The sequence below is a fragment of the Apus apus genome, chromosome 3 (genome assembly GCF_020740795.1).
Source record: "Apus apus isolate bApuApu2 chromosome 3, bApuApu2.pri.cur, whole genome shotgun sequence".
In the NCBI taxonomy this organism is placed as follows: Eukaryota; Metazoa; Chordata; class Aves; order Apodiformes; family Apodidae; genus Apus; species Apus apus.
This window is the reverse complement of record NC_067284.1, coordinates 115,942,398-115,967,378: the sequence shown is the minus strand read 5'-3', so window position 1 is coordinate 115,967,378 and position 24,981 is coordinate 115,942,398. Positions and strand designations below refer to the sequence as shown.

Below are 24,981 nucleotides of genomic sequence, written 5' to 3'. Positions count from 1 at the left end.
TCCTTGCCTTTAGCTTTACTAGAAGCTACCCTAGAAAAAGATTGTGCAGGAATTGGGGAAACCGATGTAAAAGGATGCATCCCCATTCATGTCTGTCTGAAAAACAAACTGGTGTGTTATCTGTGCATGAAGGTACTTTTGCCTGTGTAGAACCCTGAGTACTTTCTGCCAGGTATGTTTGTGCAAGCGTGAATCACGCCAGTGACATGAAGAGATGACAAGGCTGTGTGCAAACATCATGCAGATTCTCACTGTAAACACAGTCTTTGTGTTTAAAACATGTGAGATGTGTTCACCTGATTTGTGTTAAAATGGAGAATGTGTTCACCTGATTCATGTTAAAATGGAAAATCACAGGGTGAAGAATAATCCTTTATGGAACAATGTTAGAGTCATAGAATGAAGAATAATCCTTTGTATATAGTATCTTTGCTTGTGCTGCCTGCTTTTGTATAGTGTAACAAAATTTGTATCTTCTGCTTGCATTGCATGAGATTTTTGTATTGTGTAGCAGACATGGGGCAAACATCTTAAAAGTTATTTTTTAGCATAGACCGGCTTTGTTGTAAAACAATGAGAAGAGTATAAAACAGACTCTTGGAAATAATTAACATAGGCTGACCCTTCTCTCGAAATAGTAATGCATATGTATATCAAAAAGGATAAAAACTGAGAGATGAAAATGTCTGGCGCACGTCTGGGTGGAGCGCAGACTCCCGGCGCGCCCAGCGCTGTTTGCTTGCTCCCCTTCGCTTAATAAATCACTAATTTGAATAAAGATCCCACTTGGGAACGAGTCATTTGTCACAAAACATGGGTTACCCGGGGGTGTAAACTGGGCCGTCTGCTCTGGGGAGCTGACCACGTGTCCTAAAGAAGGGGAGCAAGGCTGATGAAGGGTTGTGTGGGGCATATGATTTATGAGGAGCGGGTGAGGGGTGTTCATCTGGGAGAAAAGGAGGCTGAGGGGAGACCTCGTCACAGGATCTCAGGGGTTGGAAGGGACCTGGAAAGACCCTCCAGCCCAACCCCCCTGCCAGAGCAGGGTCACCCAGAGCACATCACACAGGAACGTGTCCAGGGGGGTTGGAATGTCTCCAGCCAAGGAGACTCCACAGCCTCTCTGGGCAGCCTGTCCCAGGGCTCTGCCACTCTCACAGTAAAGAAGTTTTGTCTGATGTTTACGTGGAACCTCCTGTGTTCCAGTTTGCACCCACTGCCCCTTGTCCTATCACTGGACATCACTGAACAAAGCCTGGCTCTGCCCTCCTGACACTGCCCTGAACATGTTTGTAACCATGGATGAGGTTGCCCCTCAGCCTCCTCCGAGCTCAGGAGACCCAGCTCCCTCAGCCTTCCCTCCTCAGGGAGACGCTCTGCCCTCTCTACAGCCGCCTGCAGCAGGACAGGAGGGCAGGACAGGAGGGCAGGCCTGAAGGCGCAGCAGGGCAGCCCCGCACAGGTTGCCAGGAGCGGTTTCTTCCCAGGCCGGGCTGCCCGGGGCAGCCCCGCACCCCCCGCGCGGCCCGGGCCTCTCTGCGCAGGCGCAGCGCGGAGGGACACGCCTGAGCACGGTGAGGTGGCGCGCATGCGCGGGGCGGGCCGCGCTGCCGGGCGGGGGCGCCAAGATGGCGGCGTTCTCAGGTAGCGGGTGCTGGGGCGGGCGGGGGGCTCGGCTGCCTCAGCCGGTAGCGCGGCCCCGGGGAAGCCTCTCCCTTCTGGGGGAGCCTCTGGCCTCCGGGGGAGCCTCTGGCCTCCGGGGGTGGCGGCCTCCCCCGCGCTCCCAGCGGCGGGCAGGCCTGCCCGCAGCTTCCCCGGGCCTGCCCCGGGTGCGAGCCCGCGGAGCTGGCGTCGGGTGGGGAGGCCTGCGGGGATGTTCGTGCTCTTCCCGGCTCCCCAGGCTTTTCGTCGGCCTTCAGGAGCGGTTTTCAAGACGGGTTGGCTGGGTCGAGCGCTTACGTGGTGTGTCTGCGTCCGGCGGGCTGCTTAAAAGTCAGGGTTGTTCCTCGGGCTGGCTGGTTTCCTTGGCAGGAGGCGTCCTCGTAGCTCTTCTGTGGATTGCAGTGGATAATAGCCAGTTTTTTTTTAGTAGGAGTAGTTCGGTTCTGTGATACGGTTTGAAATATGGGGGTAAACTGTAATCTAAAGGAGGAAGCATCACTGTTTGCCTCCCCCCCCTACATATAGGAAGGCTTACAGGCAGTCAGCCAACATCAGGGCATTGTCCAGTTTTACAGTATGTGGAGTTACGCATCTTTTTTTCCTTTTAACTAATTTCTTACATCTAATCATGAGGGAAAATGCCAAAATGTTTTCTGTACATGTAGAGATGAGATTGATATACAAGACAGCAGTTGTAGTTGCTGAAAATGGCATCGTGTCGTGGATTAAACTCTTGCACTGTTTGTTCATTTAAATTGTGTGAACTGGAAGTACATGAAAAGTGAAAAAAAATGTTGTAGGAATGTGTGTATGAATGGCAATCAATATCTATGTTTATTGTTATGGAAAAAGCCTTTTACTTATCAGCTGTCTGATTTTGTAGGAATAACTGGGTAATGCTTGAAAAGATGAATGCTTTCTGAAATCATGTTATGAATAAAATGTGTTTCTTACAGTGCTTATATTATAGCAAAATTTTGGCTGCATCCATCCATATATGCCAGCCCAGCTCTGTGTGTGTGTACATCTGCATGGTGTATGTGGGACCCAGCGTGTGACAGTGTAGAAATTCTCTTTAGAAAGATGCATATTTCTATTTTAAACAAATTGATTTGGAATAAGCCTGTGCACCTGAAACATAACCAGCAGCTAAGCTGTTATTTTGGTGGTATAATAATATTGTTTGTGTTGGTTCAGATTTGTTTTCCCCTTGTCCTTGTTGAATAGCTGCAGGTTTTGCATTTGGTTTTTATTTTTTTATTTAAATAGATTTTGCTTATCACCATACAAATGTTAGTGTGTGGCTTCATATTTAGTTTGTGTTTGAGGTACAGCCACCAAGCCTTGGTGTGAGTTTGCCAGAAGGGAGTCTAATGAAAGACCCTTTTGAAGATGGATGTGATGCGATTAGTTGCTCAATGAAAATAAAAGCCCTGTCTTGTTCATAGACCTGTTGGAAGTGTGTAAGGCAAGATGTGGTGAAAAGAAATGTAGCCATCTCAAACTGGAGTCCTTATATGATGCAGGTTTTTTTTCTTTTTTAGAAAACTGTGTCTCAGCTGTGGATTCTGTCAGGATATTTGTGATGAGCAGTCTTCCCTGTTTTTTTAAACAAGCAGTTTCCTTAAACGTGCCAAGTGCCTTATCCTTGACACGTGACTCAGTTCTCAGTGTGTTTGCTTTTTTGTGTCAGCCTCTGTGTCTGATGTGCTCTGTTTTAAGTGGGGACAACTGTCAAAGCCCAGTGTGGGGAAGGGAGGATACCTCTTATCTGTCCCTTGAGCTTTGTAGGGGAGGCTGTGTGGCCTCTCACCTCGAATAGTGCTACTTTGTTGCTGCCTGTAGTCAGAAGTGTTGTCCCTTTCAAGTCTTTTGGGCTGTCTTGAGGTAAATAACTGCTTGTTTTATTTTTCATGTCTTGCAGAAATGGGTGTTATGCCTGAGATAGCTCAAGCAGTGGAGGAGATGGACTGGCTGTAAGTAGGAATGTGTCTGGGCCTGGCAGAATCTGCTTTGTTCTTCAGCAACACATGACACGGTTCTTAAAATACCTCTGCTGTCACATCAGAGGAGAGCAGATATGTTTTCCTTTGATTGTCATTGCGTTTCATGCACTTCTTTTCAGTGTGAATGAAGAACACAAATGGTGACTGTAGTGGCAGCATTTAATCTTGGACAAGCAAATCATGAGTGCTTATACTTCAGTGCCATTTGGTGATAAAAGCCTCTGTGCTTATGGTTTGTTCATTATGTACTGTGGGATTATTGGATGGAATACCGTCACATACTTGACCCTGGTGTAGTAAATGTTTTCCAGATTGTGGTTGGAATTTGTGTTCTTCAGACTGATGCTTGTGTGATCATCTTCTACAAAAGTGATTCTTCCTGGTTTTAGTTCGTAATTTGGCTAAAATATTTCACTTGAAAGTTTGTTTTGAATTGTCATTCAGAACAATCTTAGTGCATGTAGTCCTTTTCTCATGTGCTGGTATTAATTAGCTGTGGTTGTCTGGAATTGCTGATTGTATTTAGTTATCTTTACAGTCTTCTCCATTTTGCAGACAAATACTGTAAATCAGGGCTGTGCAAGTGGCTTTAAATGTGAAACTCTCTTGAAGAAAGGAAAACGGGGAATATATGATTGACCTGTTCTCTTTTAGTTTAGCACAGTGATGTGAGATGTAGCCTTCTCATAAGGTGGGCCACTAGTGACTTCCTCTAAAGTTACATCTCTGTTTCCAAGCTCTCCTTGTACAGGGAATCCTTTTCACTTCCTTAGCTGCATGCCTGGAAGAAGAACATTTACCTGCTGTTCTGTCTTGCAAATGACTGTGGCTTCTTTGAGTTCCCGTATAAGCATAAACGTGTTTTTTTTCTACTGATGATGTTGATTTGTGTTAATGTTTTCCTTCCTGTAGTCTTCCTACAGATATTCAAGCAGAATCTATCCCCCTGATCCTGGGAGGTGGTGATGTACTGATGGTATGTATACAAGATGGTTCTGTTCCTAGGAAGCTTATGTCTTTGTCCTTTGTGCATTCAATTCCCTTCTTTCCAGAAGGATCCACAGTTAGACTAGGTCTCTGTTCTTCTTCTTCATCTGGGAACCACTTTGAGTTCCTGGTGTGTTTCCAGCTGTTCTTGCAAATTGGAGTAATTCTTTTTAGGCTTTTTTTTAGTTGCTAGACAGGCACTCTCAGCAGCTGCACTCAGTGATCTTAAAGGTCTTTTCCAACCAAAATGATTCTGTGATTCTGTGTGCATGAGAGCTGTTTGATTTCACCTGCTCTCCTTTTTGTCATAAGCACTGACATAGATCTGCATGGGGCAGGACTGGTACTGCCTGACCCAGTGCTTCACTACCAGTAACCTTGAAGATACCAGATTAGGGTGCCTTGTTCATCAGGTCTTTTGTGCATCCTTCTGTTCTTGATTCCATAACCAAAGTCATGCTTCCTGTAACCTTCTGTAGCACCTCCAGAATTCTGACAGACATAGAAAGTTTTTCTAGTGGACTCTGTAAGCTTTGGGTTTTTATTTTTTGAAGTATATTGTGCAGTTATTCCCTGTTTGTATTTGCATCTAATTTGTTTGAAGCCATGACATTACTCTCTGATGTTTTCTGTATTATATAGAAGTAAAAGTAAACTTAATTTATAGTTTATTAAAATAGAACTGTGGAACAATTCATACAGTGTGAATTGCAACGCAGGTTAAACTTTTATATTTTTCTTCCTCCAGGCTGCTGAAACAGGGAGTGGAAAAACTGGTGTAAGTAATAATTGGCAGAAAGTGCAGGTCTGTAAGTGGAGGGAGGTGGGATGTGTGTGCATACAATGAGAGCATGTGTATGTTTGTGGATGTGTTTAAGCAGTCATATTCATAGTCTTTACAAATGTTTGTGTTGGCATGTTTTAAAGGGTTTCTGAATGTTGCACCTGAAAACTAGGCTGACTGTGTATCTGCAAATATCTGAACAAATTGTCAAGTGAAGATAACTTTCTGGTTTAGGCTTTCAGCATTCCAGTGATCCAGATTGTTTATGAAACACTGAAGGACCAGATGGAAGGCAAGAAAGGGAAAACAACTATTAAAACGGGTGGGGCAGGTAAGGCTTTTAACATCACACTTCTCATGTTTGGAACACTGTTAATTCATGTTGATTCCATCACCTCTCAAAGTAAAGTTAACCTAACTTGCCATTAGATTAAGTATTTTTCCGTTATTTGGGATAATGTAAATGGCATATCACTTCAGATTTTATAAAAAAGGGGATATAAATATACTGGGAAGTCATGGGAAGAAGTGAGGTGCATTTAAGTGCAGTCTCTTAGTAGTGCTTGTTGTCTTCAGCTTGAGGCTGGCTGGTCCACACCACACTCTTCAGTGTTCTTAGAGGTGTACTAGTTCAGTGCCTTGCAAGATGTGAAGTGGGAGTAGTGTCCAGCTTAAAAAAAGGAGTTAAAAAAATATTCCAGTTGCAGGGATAGACCAGACCATCAGCAGTGAGAACACACAGTTGTTGGGACCTTTTCAGTGAGCTTGAGCTGAAAGCTGTTATAGGCTGAAACTGAATTTTGTGTGGCTTGGGTAGCTCTGCAGTGTGTCATTCAGTCCTGCTGTGCTGAATAAAGTTACTGTAATCCTTTTGACACCTGGCTAGAAATGGAAGCTGAATAACAACATCTTGATTTGAACTAGTAAACATTAAACTGAGCAGGAAGTGCACAGGGCCAGAATCCACTGATCTGGGATGGCTTCTAACCATGACAGCATCCTCACAGTATTTGAGAATCTATTATACATCCATTTAAATCAACTTGCAGCTTGAAAGCTAGTGACCATGTCCAATCTGTGGTATTTACAGGCTGAGATTTATCCACATCACAGTAGCTGCACCAACAACACTCTGAAGGTGTTACAGAAGTTCTCATCTTGCAGCTCTGGTGTAACTACTGCTGCAGTGGTGACAGCACAGTCAACTTGAAAAAAAAGGGATCCTTCTTGTAAGAATGTAATGTAAATACACTCAGGAGGTAGCTTAATCTGCGCTCACCTGAATGGAATAATCTACATTTCACGTAGCACCTTTGCATTATGAATCTGTGTCCTCCTTCAAGCTATAAGTGTTCATTTTGACCTCCAACAAATTGGACTGGAACAAAGCTGTCTCCCCAGAAAGCTGTGCCAAACACTCTAGGGCCAATGTGAACTTCTGATTTGAGTTTTCCATGCTTACCCTGTTGGTTTAATTCTTTTTTCTGTTGCTGTCTTTCACACCTAGTGCTCAATAAATGGCAAATGAACCCATACGATAGAGGAACAGCTTTTGGTGAGTTGTCCTAGTGCTATTTTACATGTTCTTTTGAAAATGTTCACCTGGTGAAAAAAATAAACTAGAAGAAAGTATGCATACACATTTATTTAAAAGCACTTAGGCAATGTCCTTAACTAAGATTGTCTTGTAATTTTCAGCAATTGGATCAGATGGTTTGTGTTGTCAGAGCAGAGAGGTAAAGGAATGGCATGGATGCAGAGCAACTAGAGGTGTGACTAAAGGTACGTATAAAACGATGGATTTTGGAGACTGGCAGAAGTTCCAGCTGGGGCACTTGCTTGTCACACATGTACATGCAACCACCTACACCAGCAAACTGAACCATCTGAGCAAAGGTGCCATTGTGCAGTTTGCTGCCAGCCAAAAGCTTAGGAAGGACAAATACCTCCTTTTGCTCTTCTTTGTGGTGAATTACCTTTTTCCTGAAAGGGGATTTAGTCAGGAGACAGGATCCTAACTAATACTCATTAAAACACATTTTATTGAAGTGTTATTGATAGGAAATAGCTACTCATGCAGTGTTGTCAGTGTGGATTCGTTAGAACCACTGGAGTCTGTAGCTTATCACTCCTTTGGTGCCTTTCACAGTCTGTCTCTCAGCTTGTCTGTCTTTTGCCTGCTGTTCTCTGATCATCTCTTTCTTCATTACACACAAAAGTACCTACAGGTCCTTTTCACACTGACACAACAGGGGATTTTATGGTGCTTTCAGCAGGGGTGAAAATGTCAGACTTGCATGGTCTTGGAAGCAGCCAGACTGAACCACCTTTGAAATTTAGGTGATGTTTTACATCCTTTCTTTCTCTTTTAAAGGGAAGTACTACTATGAAGTTTCCTGTCACGACCAAGGCTTGTGCAGAGTTGGTTGGTCAACTATGCAGGCTTCACTAGATTTGGGTGAGTTTCCTTCAAAGGAAGAATCCCGTAGACAGTTGTTACGTTCACATGGAATAGCTGGAGTCCTAGGCTTGCAGAGAATGGGCTCCTTGGGAAGAAAAGCAGTATCAGGAAGCTTAAAACTTCTTGTGCAGATGTTGCTCTTCCTGTGAGAGGAAATCTGCTTAGGTGAAAGCAGTGGTTTTTGTCTCTTGACTTTTTCCCTTTCAATTCAATATTTTAATGAAGATAATTGAAGACTAGTAAAATCAACAAATGTAGTGATAAAAAATACAGTTATGGATACCAAGAGCTAAAAACATAACCTGTCCACCAAAAGATAAAAAGCTGCACTTTGTCTTGTCTTCAGGCACTGATAAATTTGGCTTTGGCTTTGGTGGCACTGGTAAGAAGTCTCACAACAAGCAATTTGACAGCTATGGTGAGGTAAGCTTATTGGTACAAACAGTATTAGAAGTTTTGGTTCATTCTGTGCTCTAACAATCAACTCTTGTAATAGTGCTAACTTTCAAGGGAAGGTCACTGAGCAAAGGTACCATGAAACACTGAAGCATTTTTGGATAAAATTTCCTGTTCATGTCTCACCTAAATCTCCCCTCCTCCAGTTTTAATCCATTCCCCCTTGTCCTCTCACTTCAAGCCCCTGTATCAGCCCCTCCCCAGCTTTCCTGGAGCCCAGAAAGCATTTGGTTTTAAAATAATTTCAAAACAGCAATACATGTTTAAATGTCTAAGATAAATTGGGCAGTTTAGTGAAGATTAGTAATAAAATAAAAATATACAAAGTATTTACAGGGGTATTACTTCAATAATTTGAACTTGCTTCTCTCCCATGAGCATTTAGTGAGGAGCAGAAACTTAGCTTTGCAAACTTCTTTCTGTTACAGGAATTCACTATGCATGATACCATTGGGTGCTATCTAGACATAGATAAAGGACAAATAAAGTTTTCCAAAAATGGTAAGTTTTATTCACTTTCTTCTTGGAATTTGTGCTGGGGAGGGGCAGGGAGAGGAAAGCACATGCACATGGAGTCTGACTGAACTAACCCTGCTTTCAGGGAAGGACCTTGGCCTGGCCTTTGAAATCCCACCACACATAAGGAACCAAGCACTTTTTGCAGCTTGTGTACTGAAGGTAACTTAAGAATATCACAGATGTGTAAGGTCATGCATATTGTTCTAGTTTTAGTAATTAGCTCCTTATCTAGAATTTACATAGTGACCTACAATTAGTACAGTTGTGCTTGTACCTCTCTGTTGCCTTTGATCTAAGAGTATTTCACTACTGGAGTGGCCACCACACTGTTACCTTTGACCAATACCATTCCAGTTAAATATCCAATGTTTAAATTCAAATTGAACTACTTAAATTTGAATAGAAGGGTAGAACAGCATGGTTAACTCTTTCCTACTACCAGTGCTTCAAGGTACTATGATACATCAGATACAAGCAAATAACTTGAACATGCCAAATTTCCCATTTTGTTCATTCTCTGCTTTGACATTGCAGTAGTGAAGTATTATATCTTTCTGGAGTTAGTCTTTCTGGGATGATCTCTTAATGAATTAAGGTTTTAGCAAAATGTTTTGGCAGTCATAGAAATCTGAGTCCAAAAGAAATGTGGTTTGTTGTGTTTTTTTTTTTAAGTGATGGTTTGGCATTGAAAATGAGTGGAACACAGAAGTTCAAATAAGGTTTCTATGTATCTGTAAATGTGGGAATATTTTGATGTAGAAAAAAATAGTTTTAAGAGTTAGAACCATGCCAAAAATGTTGTAGGTTTTAGATGACTTGGGGAAGGGAAATTACTAAAATGGGAGTAAACAGCCCCTTCTCCTAGGCTAACTGGTTTCTCATGGGGCAATCAGTTACAGAGTTGTCACATTTTACAAGGTCTTCTGAATCTATCTCTGACACAAATTTGTTGAAACCTAGAATGCTGAACTAAAATTCAATTTTGGTGAAGAAGATTTCAAGTTTCCCCCAAAAGATGGCTATATTGGTCTTTGCAAGGCTCCTGATGGTAGTGTGGTAAAATCACAGCACTCAGGTAGGTTTGCTTTGTTAACTTCTCTTAGTTCTACATTCAAATAGTGTTACAGAACATCTTTAATTGCTTCATTACTGTCTTGTGCAAGGTCTTACAATGATCTTACTGGTAGAAATATTAGTGCCTTTTACTCTGTCTTAAATGACAAATAGTCTAATATTTTGAATTTAGAAATCCTTTTTTTTCCAGTAAGGAATTCCAGAATAAGAAGGTAGTTTATTTTAATGGCATATGTTTTCATTTAGGAAATGCACAAGTGGTTCAAACACAGAACCTGCCAAATGCTCCAAAAGCATTGATTGTAGAACCATCAAGAGAGCTGGCAGAACAAACTCTGAACAACGTGAAGCAGTTCAAAAAATATGTTGATAATCCCAAATTAAGGTAACACTTTATCTGTTTTAATTGTATTTACAGTTTTATGAATGGACATGACTTCATGACTTCATCTATGGCCTACATCTTTTTGACTAGACAAATCTATGTGGGTTTTTTTTCTTGAGATTATCAAGGGTTTATGATACTCAAATGTTTTTAATGAAGCAAAGCACATTTGTTTACTGCCTTTCTTTTCTGAGCATCTGCCCTTGCCCCTCACCTCCTCCTGCCCTCATCTTGTTTGTATTTCATCTCCAACCAATAGTTCTGTACAAGGTCTGCTCTAATTACATGAGTGTGCCCACGGGGCAGATGTTGCAGTGATTAGCATGGGCAGGCAGTTCTGAAAAATTGTCTGCAAGCTGCTTTTGTCTGAAGTTGTTTCTCTTTTGTCTGTGCTCTTAAAACTTGAATGAGTGTCTCCATATTCTAAGCTGCAGCCAGTTTACACGGGTGCTTGTACTGGACTTGCAGGAGAGTAGCAATGCAGAACTGCAAGATACGATGCAAGATTCAGTTAGTCACTGGTATTTGCATTTCTAGCTTTCAAGAATACAGAAACTTATTAAACTAACTTATGTCTGGTATTTTGAAGGAAGACATTCTTATTTAAGATTATATTGGTTAAGCTGTTAATGTTTAATACATCAGGTGCTAAGGTAATCAAAATGCAGTTTGGTAACAAAGCACTTCTTGGATTAAAACACAATACACTACATAGGAAGGGATGCATTTTTACATTATTTCCTATTCTTAAAATTACTATTCAGAGTTGTTCATTGTTAAATACTAATAAAATAATCAGTCTTCAGCTTGATGTTTAATATATGTTCTACACACAATAAATATGCAAATGTTAAAATATGTTGTTATAATTTTAGGGAACTGTTGATTATTGGTGGGGTTGCTGCAAGAGATCAACTTTCTGTACTGGAACAAGGAGTAAGTTGTGGTTTTGTCCTTAGTTTGGGTTCTGAATAATTGATGATGTAGCTAGAGAGTGGTAATGGTGCTGCTTCTAAATCCTGTAAACCTGCTGAAAAATAATGCAGTTGATAGCTCGTGCATCTTGCACTGCTCTAGTATTGGTTGCTTTACTTCCGTGGCAATTGTCAGTATAAATGCTTGTAGCCCTTGGTCAAATTCTATTGAAGCCCTAGTGCTTCTGAAGATTTTAAAACAGAGGTGTCATTTTTGCCATTTGTCCTTAACTAAGAAGGCAGAGATTTTTCTTATTAATTTCTGCCTCACCTTTATGTGTATAAAACTGGTCTGCATTTATCAGGGTCAACCTACACCACAGACCAAGTCCTGCACAGGAAGCTCTAGCTTCAGCAGCATGGGATGTACAGTCAATCCAGTCAAACTTCAGGGATAGCATAGTCTTCTGTTTTTTTAAGACTTGATTTTGAAGTGAGACAACATCACTATTGATAGTGTTTTCAGTGATTCCAGCTGCCAAAATACAAATTTTCTCCTAAGCAGGTTTGACCTGAAAGATTGCCAGGCTTTCATGTGAATGCTAAATTCCCAACAGTGAATCTGTCAAAATGTGTAGTCATTTCTGTAGCTAATAGACTTGATATGTATGTTTCCACAGTGAGAAAAGTTCAATTCATTGTATCCACCATTTAAGAACAAATCTGTTGGCTTCAGATAGCGGTTACACAGCTTGGGGTGGTGGGAGAAGGGGCACAGCACTTCCCAAAACAAGGGCAGGCTTCACAACTAAAGCAGGTTTTGCTGATGAAATGGCTGTAAAACTGAAATGCAGGTTTCCCAGAGGGGTGGTGAGATCTCTCTCCTTGAAGGTACTGAAAATTTTACTGGGCAGTAGCAGCTTGAAAATTGTCTTTGATTTGCATATGATGGTGGGAGTGGAGACCAGATCGCCTCCAACCCAAATTGCTGTAGGTTGCTATGAAGTTATAATGAATAGAAAATAGAGCATCATACTGAGAACAGTCTCATAATCTTAAATTTAGACAAAGCTGGTAGTGCCTAGTTACTTATGACACCAGTTCATACTCTGATGTATTTCATAGGTGGATATTGTCGTTGGAACTCCTGGAAGGCTGGATGACCTGGTCTCAACAGGAAAGCTGAATTTATCTCAAGTTAGATTCCTGGTTCTGGATGAAGCTGTACGTAGAGAACTAAATGATACTGAAGTTCTGTTTGAAATGCAATATGGCATTTCCTAAAAGAGTTGGTGAAACATCATTGTTCTGTAGCATTTGGTATTTCAGTGGAACAACCTGTAGGCTATTCCAGGTTCTTCACCTTGTTTTTTGTAGCCATAGTAACCTGCATTGTTTTTCCCTTGTAGTCTTCTCTGATAAAGCTATGTACTTTTTTTCTCACAGAGAAATGCACTTCAGGCTTTGTTCACAAGGCAGGGACAGACTCCCCTGCCTCTGTAGAGGGAACTTGAAATGTCAAAGACAGGATAAGCATTTCTTATTACCCAGCAGGTCTTTGAGGCAATGAAAGTTGTAGGCAAGATGCTGTGAAATGAGTCCCTCTCTCTGATGCATTATAGTACAACTGAACATCCACAAAGCTGAAATGCTATGGAGTATTAGCTAGGAGAAACAGCTGAGACAAATGTTCAATTTCTTGGGAAGCACAGCAACTGTACTTGTAAATACTCCACATTTTTACTCTTTTTTTCCTCCTTAGTAATAATACTAGGCTTTGACTAGCTAAAAGGGAGAACTTCTGAGACTACAAGTGTATTGCTTAATTAACTGAAGTGTATAGACTGAGAAATAAGTATTGCAGCTTTGTTTTATTTCAATCCCATGTAGGATGGCCTTCTTCTCCAAGGTTATTCAGATTTCATAAACAGGATCCACAGTCAGATTCCTCAGATAACTTCAGATGGAAAGAGACTTCAGGTATCCCATTCATTAGTGGCTTTGGTTTGTTTTTTTGTGTTGGTTTGGGTTTCTTTGGGTTTTGGTTGTTGTGTGGTGTGCGCTTCTTTCAGTTGTTGTCTGTTACATGGCATGGAGCCTGCTTCTTTGAAGTAGAGTTTGTTACACCTCTTGTCCAAAACTTAACATGTAGTGGTTGGGTTCAGTAATTGCTATCAACATGTATTTTTAGGACCCTAGATCTTGAAGCGCAGTGTTCAGCAGTATTTAGTTAGATATAAACACGTCTGAAAAAGAAGTTACTACGTGCATTATGATTTCTAATGTTGTAATAATCTTGATTCATCAGCTCCCAGTAATTCTGCTTTCTTCTTTTAAAGTGATTGGATTTTTGTAAGAGAATAGTTAAGTAACTTATATTGTGTTTGACTCTTGTCAGGTGGGTGGTTCCTGTGCTGAGTGAAGCCAGTCAAGGACTGTGTGCTGCATTACACTGTTCAGCTACATACCATACTTCCAGTTCTACTCTGACCATTTTTGCTGAGAGAATTTGATCTCCAGTGGTATCCACATGGCTTTTTTTTCTTCTCAGGTGATTGTATGCTCTGCAACACTGCATTCTTTTGATGTGAAAAAGCTATCTGAAAAGATCATGCATTTTCCCACTTGGGTTGATTTGAAAGGAGAAGATTCTGTCCCTGAAACTGTACACCATGTGGTTGTGCCTGTAAACCCAAAAGCTGACAAACTCTGGGAAAGGCTTGGCAAGAATCATATCAGAGTAAGTGGTCTATAAGTGAAAATTGAGATGATTTTCCCATGCTTACTTCTTTAGCATTCAGAATTGAGACCTAATGTTGTAGGATCATTGACTGTTGATGCAGCCAAGTGTATCTGGAAAGGTTTGTTCCATGGCAGTCAGCAGCATGGAGCTGGTGATGTGGTAACACTGTTTCTGAACAGCTCATTCTTGCAAACGTGAACATTCTGATTTGTACATTCTGATTTGTACTGGAGAATAATGGCACTGCACTGCTTTTTCACTCCTTTCATAGCTCATGGTCTGTGGCTTAGCTGTAGTGAGTACCTGTCTGATTGGTCAGTAGGAGGTAGACCTCCTAGCATAGATGAGTCTGTCAAGTAGTTTTGTCTCTAACCTATGTGAAACTAGCAATTTTCAGAGGGATGGATTTCATCTCAGACTACATTTGAGACTCTAGTTGAAATTCTACATTAACCTGACACCTATTCGTGAGAAAAGGTGGTGGTTGATGTTCTTGAAGTCTTTAGGTTTTGTGTTCTGAGTAACTTGGGACTGTTTCATTCTCAGCGACTCAAAAAAAAATAATTAAAAAATCAGTAACCTACAATCAGTAGGGGGTTTTTTTAGCCTCTCCCTTTGTTAGGTCTTTTTAGAGCTTTTTCGTTAAGTCTCTGCTTCTCTTTGGTTTTAGGCTGGTGTCTGATCCAGCCTAGCAAGGGGAAATAGTTAAAGAGCAACTGTGTTTGTATGATTTATCCACATTTATAGTACATTGTTTTCAGATTTGCCATTTTGTTGGTTTTCTAAGCACTTTGTTCAAAAGTGGTTTCTATCCAGTGTTTACATAAATAATTTTATTCTCCTTTTAAGTTTTCTGTGCTTACACTCAAGACTTCTTGTTAAATAAAGCTAGATGAGCTTGTCTGGCGAGAGAGCAGAATGCTAAGGGTGCTTTTAAAGAGTATTTAATTTCACACTTATTGTAAGTTAATGGAGTTAAGTGTTCCCTCTGTGAAGGCTGAGCTAATGACTTGGGGTTCTTTGTGTTTTTCCTAGACTGATGAAGTACATGCAAAAGACAACACCCGTCCTGGTGCTAACACTCCAGGTAACCAGCCCCCCAGTTCAGTAACAGCTTGTGAAAGAGTCCTTTGGTTATGTTATGAAGTGGAGCTGCAGTGTAGTGGGAATTGGCCTTGAGTCACATTCCTCCACATGTGTATTTCTACATTTTTATCACTGTGAGGAGAAATGTTTCTGTAATGAGGGGGGAGAGAAAAAGACTTGAATATATATTTTGCAGCTGTGCAGACTGGCAGTTGTCAGTGTGTATCAGGAACCTGGAGTAGTTCTGTTCTTTCTGTATGATACTACATTGGAGCATGATGGCAGAAGAAGAAACTGAAGGTCTAGCTCACTTGCTCTGCTAATAAAAGCATAACTGTCTACTGCAGGCTAGAGAAAATTTCAAATGTAAGCTGTTCAAAGGCTTTTTAAACAATTTGAGTGAAACCACTTCTTTATTTTTCCTTAGAAATGTGGTCTGAAGCTATTAAAATCCTAAAGGGAGAATACACCGTTCGTGCAATCAAAGAACACAAGATGGACCAGGCCATTATTTTCTGCAGGACTAAAATAGATTGTGATAATATGGAGCAGTACTTCATCCAGCAGGGTGGAGGTAATATCTTTTTTTTTTTCACAAAAACCTTATTATACTCACTTTCCTGTTTATTTCAAAGCCAAAATTGTATGAATGAGGTCACTGATAGTCAGACAGAAATAAAATTGCACTTCAGTTTTTTGCTGCAGTGACTGGACCTAAGTCAGGGCTTGGTAGCATGGAGCTGCAGGGGTGCTCTTTCTGGGAGGAGGCAGTAAACTGCCCTGTACCTGTTCTAGACAGCTCTGAAATGGCTGGAAACAACCAACTGGGCACCAAAGTTTGAAGCACTGAGAAGAGAGTGTGGTGCCTCTGCTGAAAATCGTGTAAGAAAAAGTGATCATGGCTAGGGGCAAGAAAGACAGGAAGAAATGTGTGTGCACAAAAGTACACACGTAAGGGGACAAGAGGGAGAGACATTAGAGAAAACACTGAAAGGGGATGTGTGAGGAGAAAGGTGAAGACACGTTTGGAGGAACAAGGGAAGCTTTAGACTAGGAAGGAATGAAGAGACATGTCTGCACAGACCTCCTTTGGGGAGGGCAGAGGAAAGGTATTTGGTGTCTTGTTTTTCCACAGTGGTTGTATCAGTAATTGTAAGTGTATGTTAACTGGTAAGAAATGAAGTGAAATTCCCATGACTTGAGACTTTGGCCCATAAAATGTGCTGTGTTCCATTTCTGTATAGTGTTTTCATGTACCTTAAATGTGATGTTATTAATACGTAGCCTCTCTTCCAGGCCCTGATAGGAAGGGGCATCAGTTCTCATGTGTCTGCCTCCATGGTGACAGAAAACCTCAAGAAAGAAAGCAAAACCTGGAAAGATTTAAGGTGATGCAGCAGATTCTTGAAGGCTTTTCCCTCACTTCCTGATACCTGAAATCGTATGTCATGTGCTGTTAGTTCTCCATTTAAATTAAATTGCATTGAAATGCTCTGTGACCCACTTCCTAAAATTCTGTGAGGCACCATTTCAGCAGGTGTCAGTTAACAGGATCTTTTGAGTCTTCTTTGAGAGGATAGGTGGACTTACTTTTAAATAAAACCTGAATCTAAGGTCTGTAACAGATTACATTGTTTTTAAAGTCTCTGCTTCTTAAATATTAAAAAGTATTTAAATATTAGAGAGTTTGATTTTGATTAAGCCGTTTAGTGTTTTATAATTGCCTCGTGCTGTTGGGAAAAGAAATAAGGATTGTAAACTGACAAAGCTGTTGATGTTGAAGAGCTTTATTGGAAGTGTTCCTCAACTTGAAGTCCATGTGAAGGACAAGTGTTGCACTGCATTTGTTTCTGTTGGGTGTATCTGGCACAAACCTTCTTCCCAACCCTGTTTTGGTAGCGAGGAGACGTCCGCTTCCTGATCTGCACAGATGTGGCTGCCAGAGGGATTGATATCCATGGGGTTCCTTATGGTAAGACAGAACTTCCATCCTGAGCTGTTGAGTTGCATACAACTTCAAGGCATTTGCAGTACTGTCAAATAGTTAAAAGAGGTGTCTGTTTTACAGCTTTATTCTAAAAAGTTGTAGATGCTGAAGGCTTGAACTAGGCAGCTTTTAATTTGCTTGCTCACCACACCTTCTCCAACACCTGATGGTTTTCAGCATGGATGGGGATTCTTCATTTATTTTCCCACTCTTGTTAAACAGTAATCATGGAGAAAGCAGATTTATAGTGGAAGTCTTAAGTGTGAGTGCTGCAGGTAATGACACCTGTAACTGCTGTAATAGAGCATAAAGTATGTGCATGGGCTAAGGAGAAGGATTGTGATATCAATATCATAGTTAATTTGGGTGTCAGGTATGTGACTTAGCTCATTTATTTAAAAAAAAAAATAAAACCTCTGTTGTTTGTATCTTACCCAGTTATCAATGTCACACTCCCTGATGAAAAACAGAACTATGTTCATCGGATTGGGAGAGTAGGCAGAGCTGAGAGGTATGTGTGGGGGGGTTCAGAGTAGCTCCATGTTTTCTTGATGATTTTTGTTGTTGTTGTTGTTTCGTAAATTGCCAACAGTTACTGAAATACACTTTGTCTCTTTCTCTTCTCCCCTAATATTTCAGGATGGGTTTGGCAATCTCTCTTGTGGCCAAAGAGAAAGAAAAGGTAACTACTCCAGAGCAAAACTGAACAGAGATGAGTTGCTGAAGTTATAACCACAGCTGTTGGCTGACTTCAGTATCCTGTATTGGAAACCTGCTTGCTTAGTCTTGCTTAATTGAAAGGGCATTTACATATTTGGATTCTTGTTCGTGTTATAATTAACCAAAATTAATATACTGAACTGTATTTCACCAGGTTCAGAAGTTGTTTTCCTTTCCTTGTAGGTTTGGTACCATGTATGCAGTAGTCGTGGAAAAGGGTGTTACAATACTAGGCTGAAGGAAGAAGGAGGTTGTACCATCTGGTACAATGAGATGCAGGTAAACACTTTGCTTAAGCACAGTGTTCTCATTCTTCTGAACAACTGTGGGTTAGAGTTCTTGTTCTAGCTGTGTGGTTGAAATACAAAGGTGTACACTTGGTGTATTTACAACCTTGGAAATCATTTGAAGAAAGCAGTGAACTTTTGCAAGTTTTGCTTTATATAAGTTATTTCTCTAATTATAAAGCTAATTTTAATACTCCCAGCCCCTTCTGTTGGAGTCTTGCTTTCAGCTTCTCAGTAGTCCTAATCAAATGCTGTTAAGAGTTACAGAATGTTAGTTAGACATTTTTGTTTAGATGGTCAGTAATTTAAAACTATTGTTCTTCTAACCTGGAAATAATGTGTCACTTCAGTAGTGTTTACTGGGATTTGTTTACCAAGTAGGAGTGCTTGTTAAATTCCCAGGGCTTCCCTTCTGTCCACGTTGAAGAAGGGTGAGTGCTAGATCATCTGTGGAAAATAAGCTCTTTATAATGAAGCAGCTCCACTCACAGAAGGAGGGTAGTATGTAAAATGAAGATCTCTAGATAGGGGGAAAACATTCTGAGATGGGAAATGAACTGTGTAAATGACATGTTGGTCTTTGGTATCTGTGGCACAGGTGTGCTCTGTGCACAGTGCTGTGGAAGCACCTGAGTGGGGCTGTTCAGAACATGAGTCTGACTGAAGCCTCAGAGCAGGGGAGCACTGTGAGACTTGTCTTTTTGTTTTTCAGTTGCTGGGGGAGATCGAAGAACACTTAAACTGCACTATTGCCCAAATTGAACCAGACATAAAAGTACCTGTAGATGATTTTGATGGGAAAGTTACATATGGGCAGAAAAGAGCTCTGGGTGGTAAGCACTGAGCTGCTCTTGCCTTGCATTGCTTGTCTGCTCTGTAACTGCAGGGTGATAGATTTAAAACCCTGCTCCTTCTTTGCTGTCTGCTGCATTTGTCAGGTGCAGTCTGTGGGTTGCAAGTGACCCAAGTGTTGTGCTTGTGCTTTTGTTCTGTTCCTGGGGGTGGTTTTTAACAAGTCAACAAAGTAACTTTCTGAAAGACTGGGGTTGAGCATTCTCAGCGGTGTTGAAAGGTGGCATTGAGCACATCACTTAGATTGGGTCTTTCTTGGCAGGTGGACTGTATAAAGGCCACGTGGATATTCTGGCACCTACAGTACAAGAATTGGCTGCCCTTGAAAAGGAGGCTCAGACATCTTTCCTGCATCTTGGCTATCTCCCTAACCAGCTGTTCAGAACATTCTGATTGTGCCACACTCGGAGGCAAGGCTTGAGTTAATAAATGCCCTGCCCTGCAAATACAAGAATCCCATCTCTGAATAGCAGTAGTTAGAAGAGGATTAACATTCATACACTTCTTGCGTGATGAACAGTGTGTTCAGCACTAACTGTGTGAGCTGTTGTCTTGATAAAATAAAAAAGTCAAAGATGAAATGGTTTCCTTGGCTCTTCTTTTGCATTACCTTGAGGGTTAGTTTGCAGGATTATTCTTTACAGAGTGTTTTGATTTATTCACAATACAAATATAGTTAAGCAGATCTAGAAGAAGGAGAGTTTAATTCTTTCCTTGCAGAATATATGTTAAAATTACTGAACCAGCTGTGTGCTGCAGTTTTTCATGCTGGGCTTTTTAAAGATGCATCCATACTCAGCCAGCTGTTTGTATGCAAGATACTGAAGGAGAAAAAAAAAAAACCTTCCTGACACTTGTGTTTGAAGCTCTTGGTTTTCCTAAACCCCTGAATCTGAGCTGGTAATTGTGTTTCAGTTCTGTGACACTGGACTGCTCAATGTTAATGTGTCTTGACTCTCCAAAATTTATTTTTGTACACAGGATCCTACAATCCTCTGGAGTTAGTAGGGAAGTAACACGCTGGTATCAAAGCAGCTTGTTAATTTTCAGGCAAAGCTTCATGCAGCAGGATGGGCTGAAGTGTTTAGTGCCTTTCTGCTGCCTTCAGGCAGGTTGAATGTGTTCAGATGAAGTTCCTGCTCCTGACTTGAATTCCTTCTTTTTAGCTGCCTTTTTCCTCTCTTTATCTCTCTTTTCTGACTCCTCTGTTGATTCTTAGACATTTCAGTCACTGTGCCTGCAACTAGTCACCTAAAATACCAAACTTGGAATGCCTGACAACCCAGAATGAAAGTACCATTTTGCCTTCCTCATTAAGACTTCTGGTCACAGAACATCCCGTCACCTTGCAGAAAATGGTGAAAACCAGATGAAACTGCCGGTCCTCACTGTTAGAACAAAAGACACAGATTTCTCATGAAGTTCAACAAAGGTAAGTATTAAGGGTACTATGACTTTGTGGTGTTATCTGAGCTGAAATAGGTCATTGTAGAATCCTTTCATACCTTCTACATACCTTAAACCTTGGGAGCATGGGATGGGGAGGACACACAGGACGCTTATCATTAGAACTTGGGAAGAAAAATTTAGCATTTCCTGTACTGGTCTTCACTTGTCAGACAACAGTCATGAAATCCATAAATCAATCAAAATTAACTTATTGCAGTGCCTAAAATATTTCTAGAGCCAGCTGAAAACTGCTCATGTGTGTTTGCAAGTTGAAGCTGAGAGTGGAAACAAGTTCCATCTAGTTTAAAGTGGAGATAGATATTTAATTTGGGATCACTTTTACATCAGGAGGGAAATGGTGGGTACATGGAATTAAAATTATACCAGCACTGATCTTTGTTGGAGTGCAATATTTGTCCTGAATCTGCTACCAGTTCAAAGTGCTGATGGATTAACTGTTGGGTATCCAAGCTTTGGGGAATGATTACAAATTTCAACTACAAGAGCAGATATCTAGTCCTAAAAATGAAAGTTGCCTTAGGCATATAAACTTAGACATTCCAATACTTAAAATGCGTGTTTCCTTGGTGTAGGAGCTGGCAACACTACATTGCCTGATGGACACTTGCTTTCAGAAGGTTTTTGCTGATGTGCCTCCAAACTGCAGCATGAGGCACCAGGGGGAAAGAGTTTCTGGGTAAGGAACTTTAAAGATTGGCTGAGCTGTCAAGAACTTAACTGGATCTTGTGCTAAATAATGGAAAATCCCCACTGCCCTGATGAGTGACCTCTAGGAGATGTGTTAGATGAGATGGCACATAAACTACTTGCTGTTCTTTTGAAGGATCTGATCTGGGTTTTTTATATCACTTTCAGTTGCTGCTGTCTTAAAACACTAAAAATATGAATTTTCTGGAAAACATCACATTTCTTCAGAAAGCAAGTAAGGTTATTAAAAAAAAAAAAACCTTAAAGAAATAAATGGAAAGCAAAATGGAATTATACCAAGTTAAGTTCAGGCAGTTTTCCCTGGCATAATGTCCCTGGGTGTTCACTGCCTTTTATAATTTTCCTTTCAGAAAGCAGGTGCCTTGGCAGCTGGTGGCACTAAGCAACAGCCCCCCTGGTGCTGGACAGGCATGGCTGCAATAAAAGCTTTCACTGCCTTCAACCAAGCACCCACTTGCTTGTGTCCACAGTCAAGACATGGAGATGTTTTCACATTAGAAGCTGAAGTCAACAGGTGTGTAAGAGCAGCATTCCTCAGGAGTTGGTGGTGATGTGCATTGTGGCATGAGGAGTATTCCCAGTGATGTGCAAAAGTATTTTTCTTACTGGAATTGAGCACCTAATTGTGTCTCTTTATGCAGATGTGTGTATATACAGAGAGGCTGTTCTGATTATGTGTCTGAGGGGGGATGATGTTCTGCTCTGGAGACAGGCTGGGAGAGTTGGAGTATTCATCCTGGAGAAGAGAAGGCTCCAGGGAGACCTTAGAGCACCTTCCAGTGCCTGAAGGGGCTCCAGGAAAGCTGGGGAGGGGCTTTTCACCAGAGAAGGCAGTGAGAGGAGAAGGGGTGGTGGTTTTAAACACAGAGGGGAGATTTAGGTGAGACATCAGGAAGAAATTCTTCACTCTAAGGGTTGTGAGGAACTGGAATGGGTTGCCCAGGGAGGTTGTTGATGCCCCATCCCTGGAGGTTTTTGAGGCCAGGTTGGATGAGGTTTTGTGCAACATGGTCTAGTGGGAGGGTTCCCTGCTCATGGCAAGGGGGTTGGAACTTGATGATCTTTAAGGTCTCTTCCAAGCTGAATGATTCTAGGATTCCATGTGCTTTTTGTGGGCGATTTGACCACCGAGCGCCTCGTGGTGGTGCTGGTGCTTCACGTACGGCTGCAGAGACCATCAGTAATCACATCGGACTGCTTCCAACTGGGTCAGCTGTGTTCTTACCCTTTTGTTTGTTTGTTTGTTTGTTTCCTTTTATAAACAAACAAACTCTCAAACAAAAAAAACTTAAAGCTGTTGGAACTCAGACTCTCAACGAAGGAAGGGCCCTTGCTTCACTGGGTGACTTCTCCCAGCTTGAACAAAGGTGCAGTTGAAGATGCTGGGATGGTTAATCCACTAAGCTCTGTTTTAAATGGCCTGTTCCTTGCCTGGATCCAAACTTAATTCTTACTGCTGTGAATGTCAGAAGTTTGTTTGTTTTTCTTCTCACTGTTGATTTCTAGGGCTGGCTAAAGGAAAGCAGCACAAAAAACCAGGCTCTCAGAAGTGTGCTGGCAATATGGGTCACACTTGGCTGGCTTTGGGACTCTGCAAGCAAATCCCATGTTGGCATGTTCACTGTGCTTCAGCTTTTCTGGCCAAAAGGGGAAAACGTGGGGAATTCAAAATTCTAGTTTTAAGCTTTCTTTTTTTTCCTAGTTTTATTAATAGCTGTGAAGTTGAGGTAGGGGGAGATTTTTGTTTGACTTTCTGAGTTTATCACTTACTGGAACACCCTTTTTCCATAGCTTTGTATTTTCAATGAATTTGCTTTAATACAATGTATTGAGAATTATTATTCATTTGAGTATTTATAACTACTGGTACTAATCTTTCTTTGTTTTCCTTTACACTCCTATAAAGGTTCCTTTTATGGAAGGGAAAAGGATACAGATGGTGTTTGCCACTCAGCCTCCAAACTGCTGAGCTGGGGCCCCCTTTTAGTGCACTCCAAAGGCAGGAGCTCACTGATTTCTTAGCCTTTAAGAATGGTTCTGTTTTGCTACTGTGAAGGCAGATGAAATTGTTGCTGGCAACAAACTTCTACTCCAGACTTCTAATGTTTATGGAATCACGCACACAAATAAACATGCCTGGTCTGTTTGAGGAGGTAATTGGCCTGTGGTCACTTCCATATGTGAGTATCTGTGCAGTAAGAGAAGTGGGGCTGGTGAAGCCGCTGAGCAAAAGAGCTGCAACTCAAGCAGAGGAGCTGCATGGAAGGAAGGGGAGAAATGGAGCAGAGTTCAAAGGGGGAGCTTTACCAAGGAGTGTGCACTCTCCTGCCTTCAGCTCAGCTGGGAGGTGGGAACAGTGCACAGGTTCAGTTACACCAACACTTGCCAAACAGAGAAAGAAATGCAAGGGGTGAGGGAGAGGAAACCCTCTGGCTTGTGTGAGGCATCCTCTTCACAATAGTCAAGCTAATAGCTTGGACAAGGTACTTGGCAGCAAAGCTGCTACTTTGCAGTGTTGCTGCTACTTGCAGATCCCAACCTGGTCTGTGAATGATGAGTGGGCTCCTAATCACTTCTTAAGATGTCTTCAAAAACCACTTGGCATCTTGCAGAGCTTTTTGGCTGTAGCTCCTGGTTTCTTACAAATGTGGCCAAATCCACAGGTGGAGAAACTGAGGGTAAAGGGCTGTAGGAACCTGAATGGCAGCCAAGACTGGCAGTAACTTGCATCATTTCCTTGCAGCAATGGTGTGTGTTAAAGACTGTCTGATGATACTCAACCTGTGAACAAAATGATTTTTCATAATGGGGGTTGTTCTTGGAGAACACAAAAGGCACATTCATGAAGCTCAGCTTATGTCTCTTGAGCACTGCTGCTTCCTGCACTTCCCAAGGTGTGTTCCAGAATGTTTCTCATGTCCTGAAAAGATTTGCTCAATCTACTATTTGGCAGAAAAATTAAAACTACAAAGAGCTGGCTGATACATGGAGAGCAGATTGCTGGAAATCAGCACCTGCCACTGCTGCACAGAGAATTCAGGCAGCCTAAAGCATCTGAACAGTATCAAGAGTCTATGCTTAGGCACTTGAGCCACCCTATGTATGGACAACAGTGTGCCAAGGGGCCAAGAAGGGCACCAGCACCCTGGCCTGCATCAGGAGCAGTGTGTCCAGCAGGAGCAGGGCAGGACTGGTGCCCTGTGCTGGCACTGGGGAGGCTGCAGCTCCAGCTCTGGGTGCAGCTCTGGGCCCCTCACTGCAGGAAGGACATGGAGGGGCTGGAGCGTGTCCAGAGAAGGGCAGTGGAGCTGGGGAAGGGGCTGGAGCACAAGTCTGATGGGGAGCAGCTGAGGGAGCTGGGATGTTCAGTCTGGAGCAGAGGAGGCTGAGGGGAGACCTCATTGCCCTCTGCACCTGTCTGAGAGGAGGGTGCAGGGAGGTGGGAGTTGGGCTCTTCTCCCAAGCAAATAACAACAGGACAGGAGGAAATGGGGAAGTTTAGATTGGATTTTGGGAAGAATTTCTACGCTGAAAGAGTGGTTGGACAGTGGAACAGCTTCCCAGGGAGGTGGTGGAGTCACCATCTCTGGAGGAATTCAAGAAACATGTAGATGTGGCAATTCAGGACATGCTCTAGTGGCTGAGGTTGTGGGGTTGTTGTGGGTGTTTTTTGGTGGAGTGTGTGTGGCTGGTTGTGTTTGTTTCGGTATTTTTTTTGTGTGGCTGGTTGGACTCGGTGGTCTCAGAGGTCCTTTCCAACCATGACAATTCTGTGATGTTTCATTCAAAGGTTCTAACATGTATGGAAATGCCATAGTGCTCATATTTCATAAGCTGTGGTGCCACTGCAGCCTCACTCTCTTTGCTGTCTCCTGATTCA

At 41.8% G+C, this 24,981-nt stretch overlaps 1 protein-coding gene across 1 annotated transcript; it reads left to right on the top strand.

The window, feature by feature from the left end:
• Nucleotides 1–1,582: 1,582 nt before the first annotated feature.
• Nucleotides 1,583–19,504, top strand: DDX1 (DEAD-box helicase 1). The gene is made up of 26 exons (XM_051615964.1): nucleotides 1,583–1,644; nucleotides 3,587–3,638; nucleotides 4,581–4,644; nucleotides 5,404–5,433; nucleotides 5,674–5,770; nucleotides 6,947–6,994; nucleotides 7,138–7,221; nucleotides 7,814–7,897; nucleotides 8,247–8,323; nucleotides 8,785–8,857; nucleotides 8,958–9,034; nucleotides 9,836–9,950; nucleotides 10,196–10,334; nucleotides 11,210–11,270; nucleotides 12,374–12,472; nucleotides 13,139–13,228; nucleotides 13,800–13,988; nucleotides 15,027–15,078; nucleotides 15,505–15,651; nucleotides 16,374–16,465; nucleotides 16,977–17,049; nucleotides 17,503–17,575; nucleotides 17,704–17,746; nucleotides 17,968–18,063; nucleotides 18,784–18,904; nucleotides 19,186–19,504. Exons 1-26 carry the CDS (start codon nucleotides 1,629–1,631, stop codon nucleotides 19,314–19,316), a joined length of 2,223 nt encoding a protein of 740 aa, XP_051471924.1. The 5' UTR covers nucleotides 1,583–1,628; the 3' UTR covers nucleotides 19,317–19,504.
• The last annotated feature ends 5,477 nt before the right edge of the window (nucleotides 19,505–24,981 follow it).

Bases quoted from the DNA above. Each gene is read 5' to 3' on its own strand.
- DDX1 (XM_051615964.1), top strand. The intron at 5,771-6,946 runs GTAAGGCTTTTA...TTTCACACCTAG, and splicing joins TATTAAAACGGGTGGGGCAG to TGCTCAATAAATGGCAAATG. The intron at 13,989-15,026 runs GTAAGTGGTCTA...TGTTTTTCCTAG, and splicing joins TTGGCAAGAATCATATCAGA to ACTGATGAAGTACATGCAAA.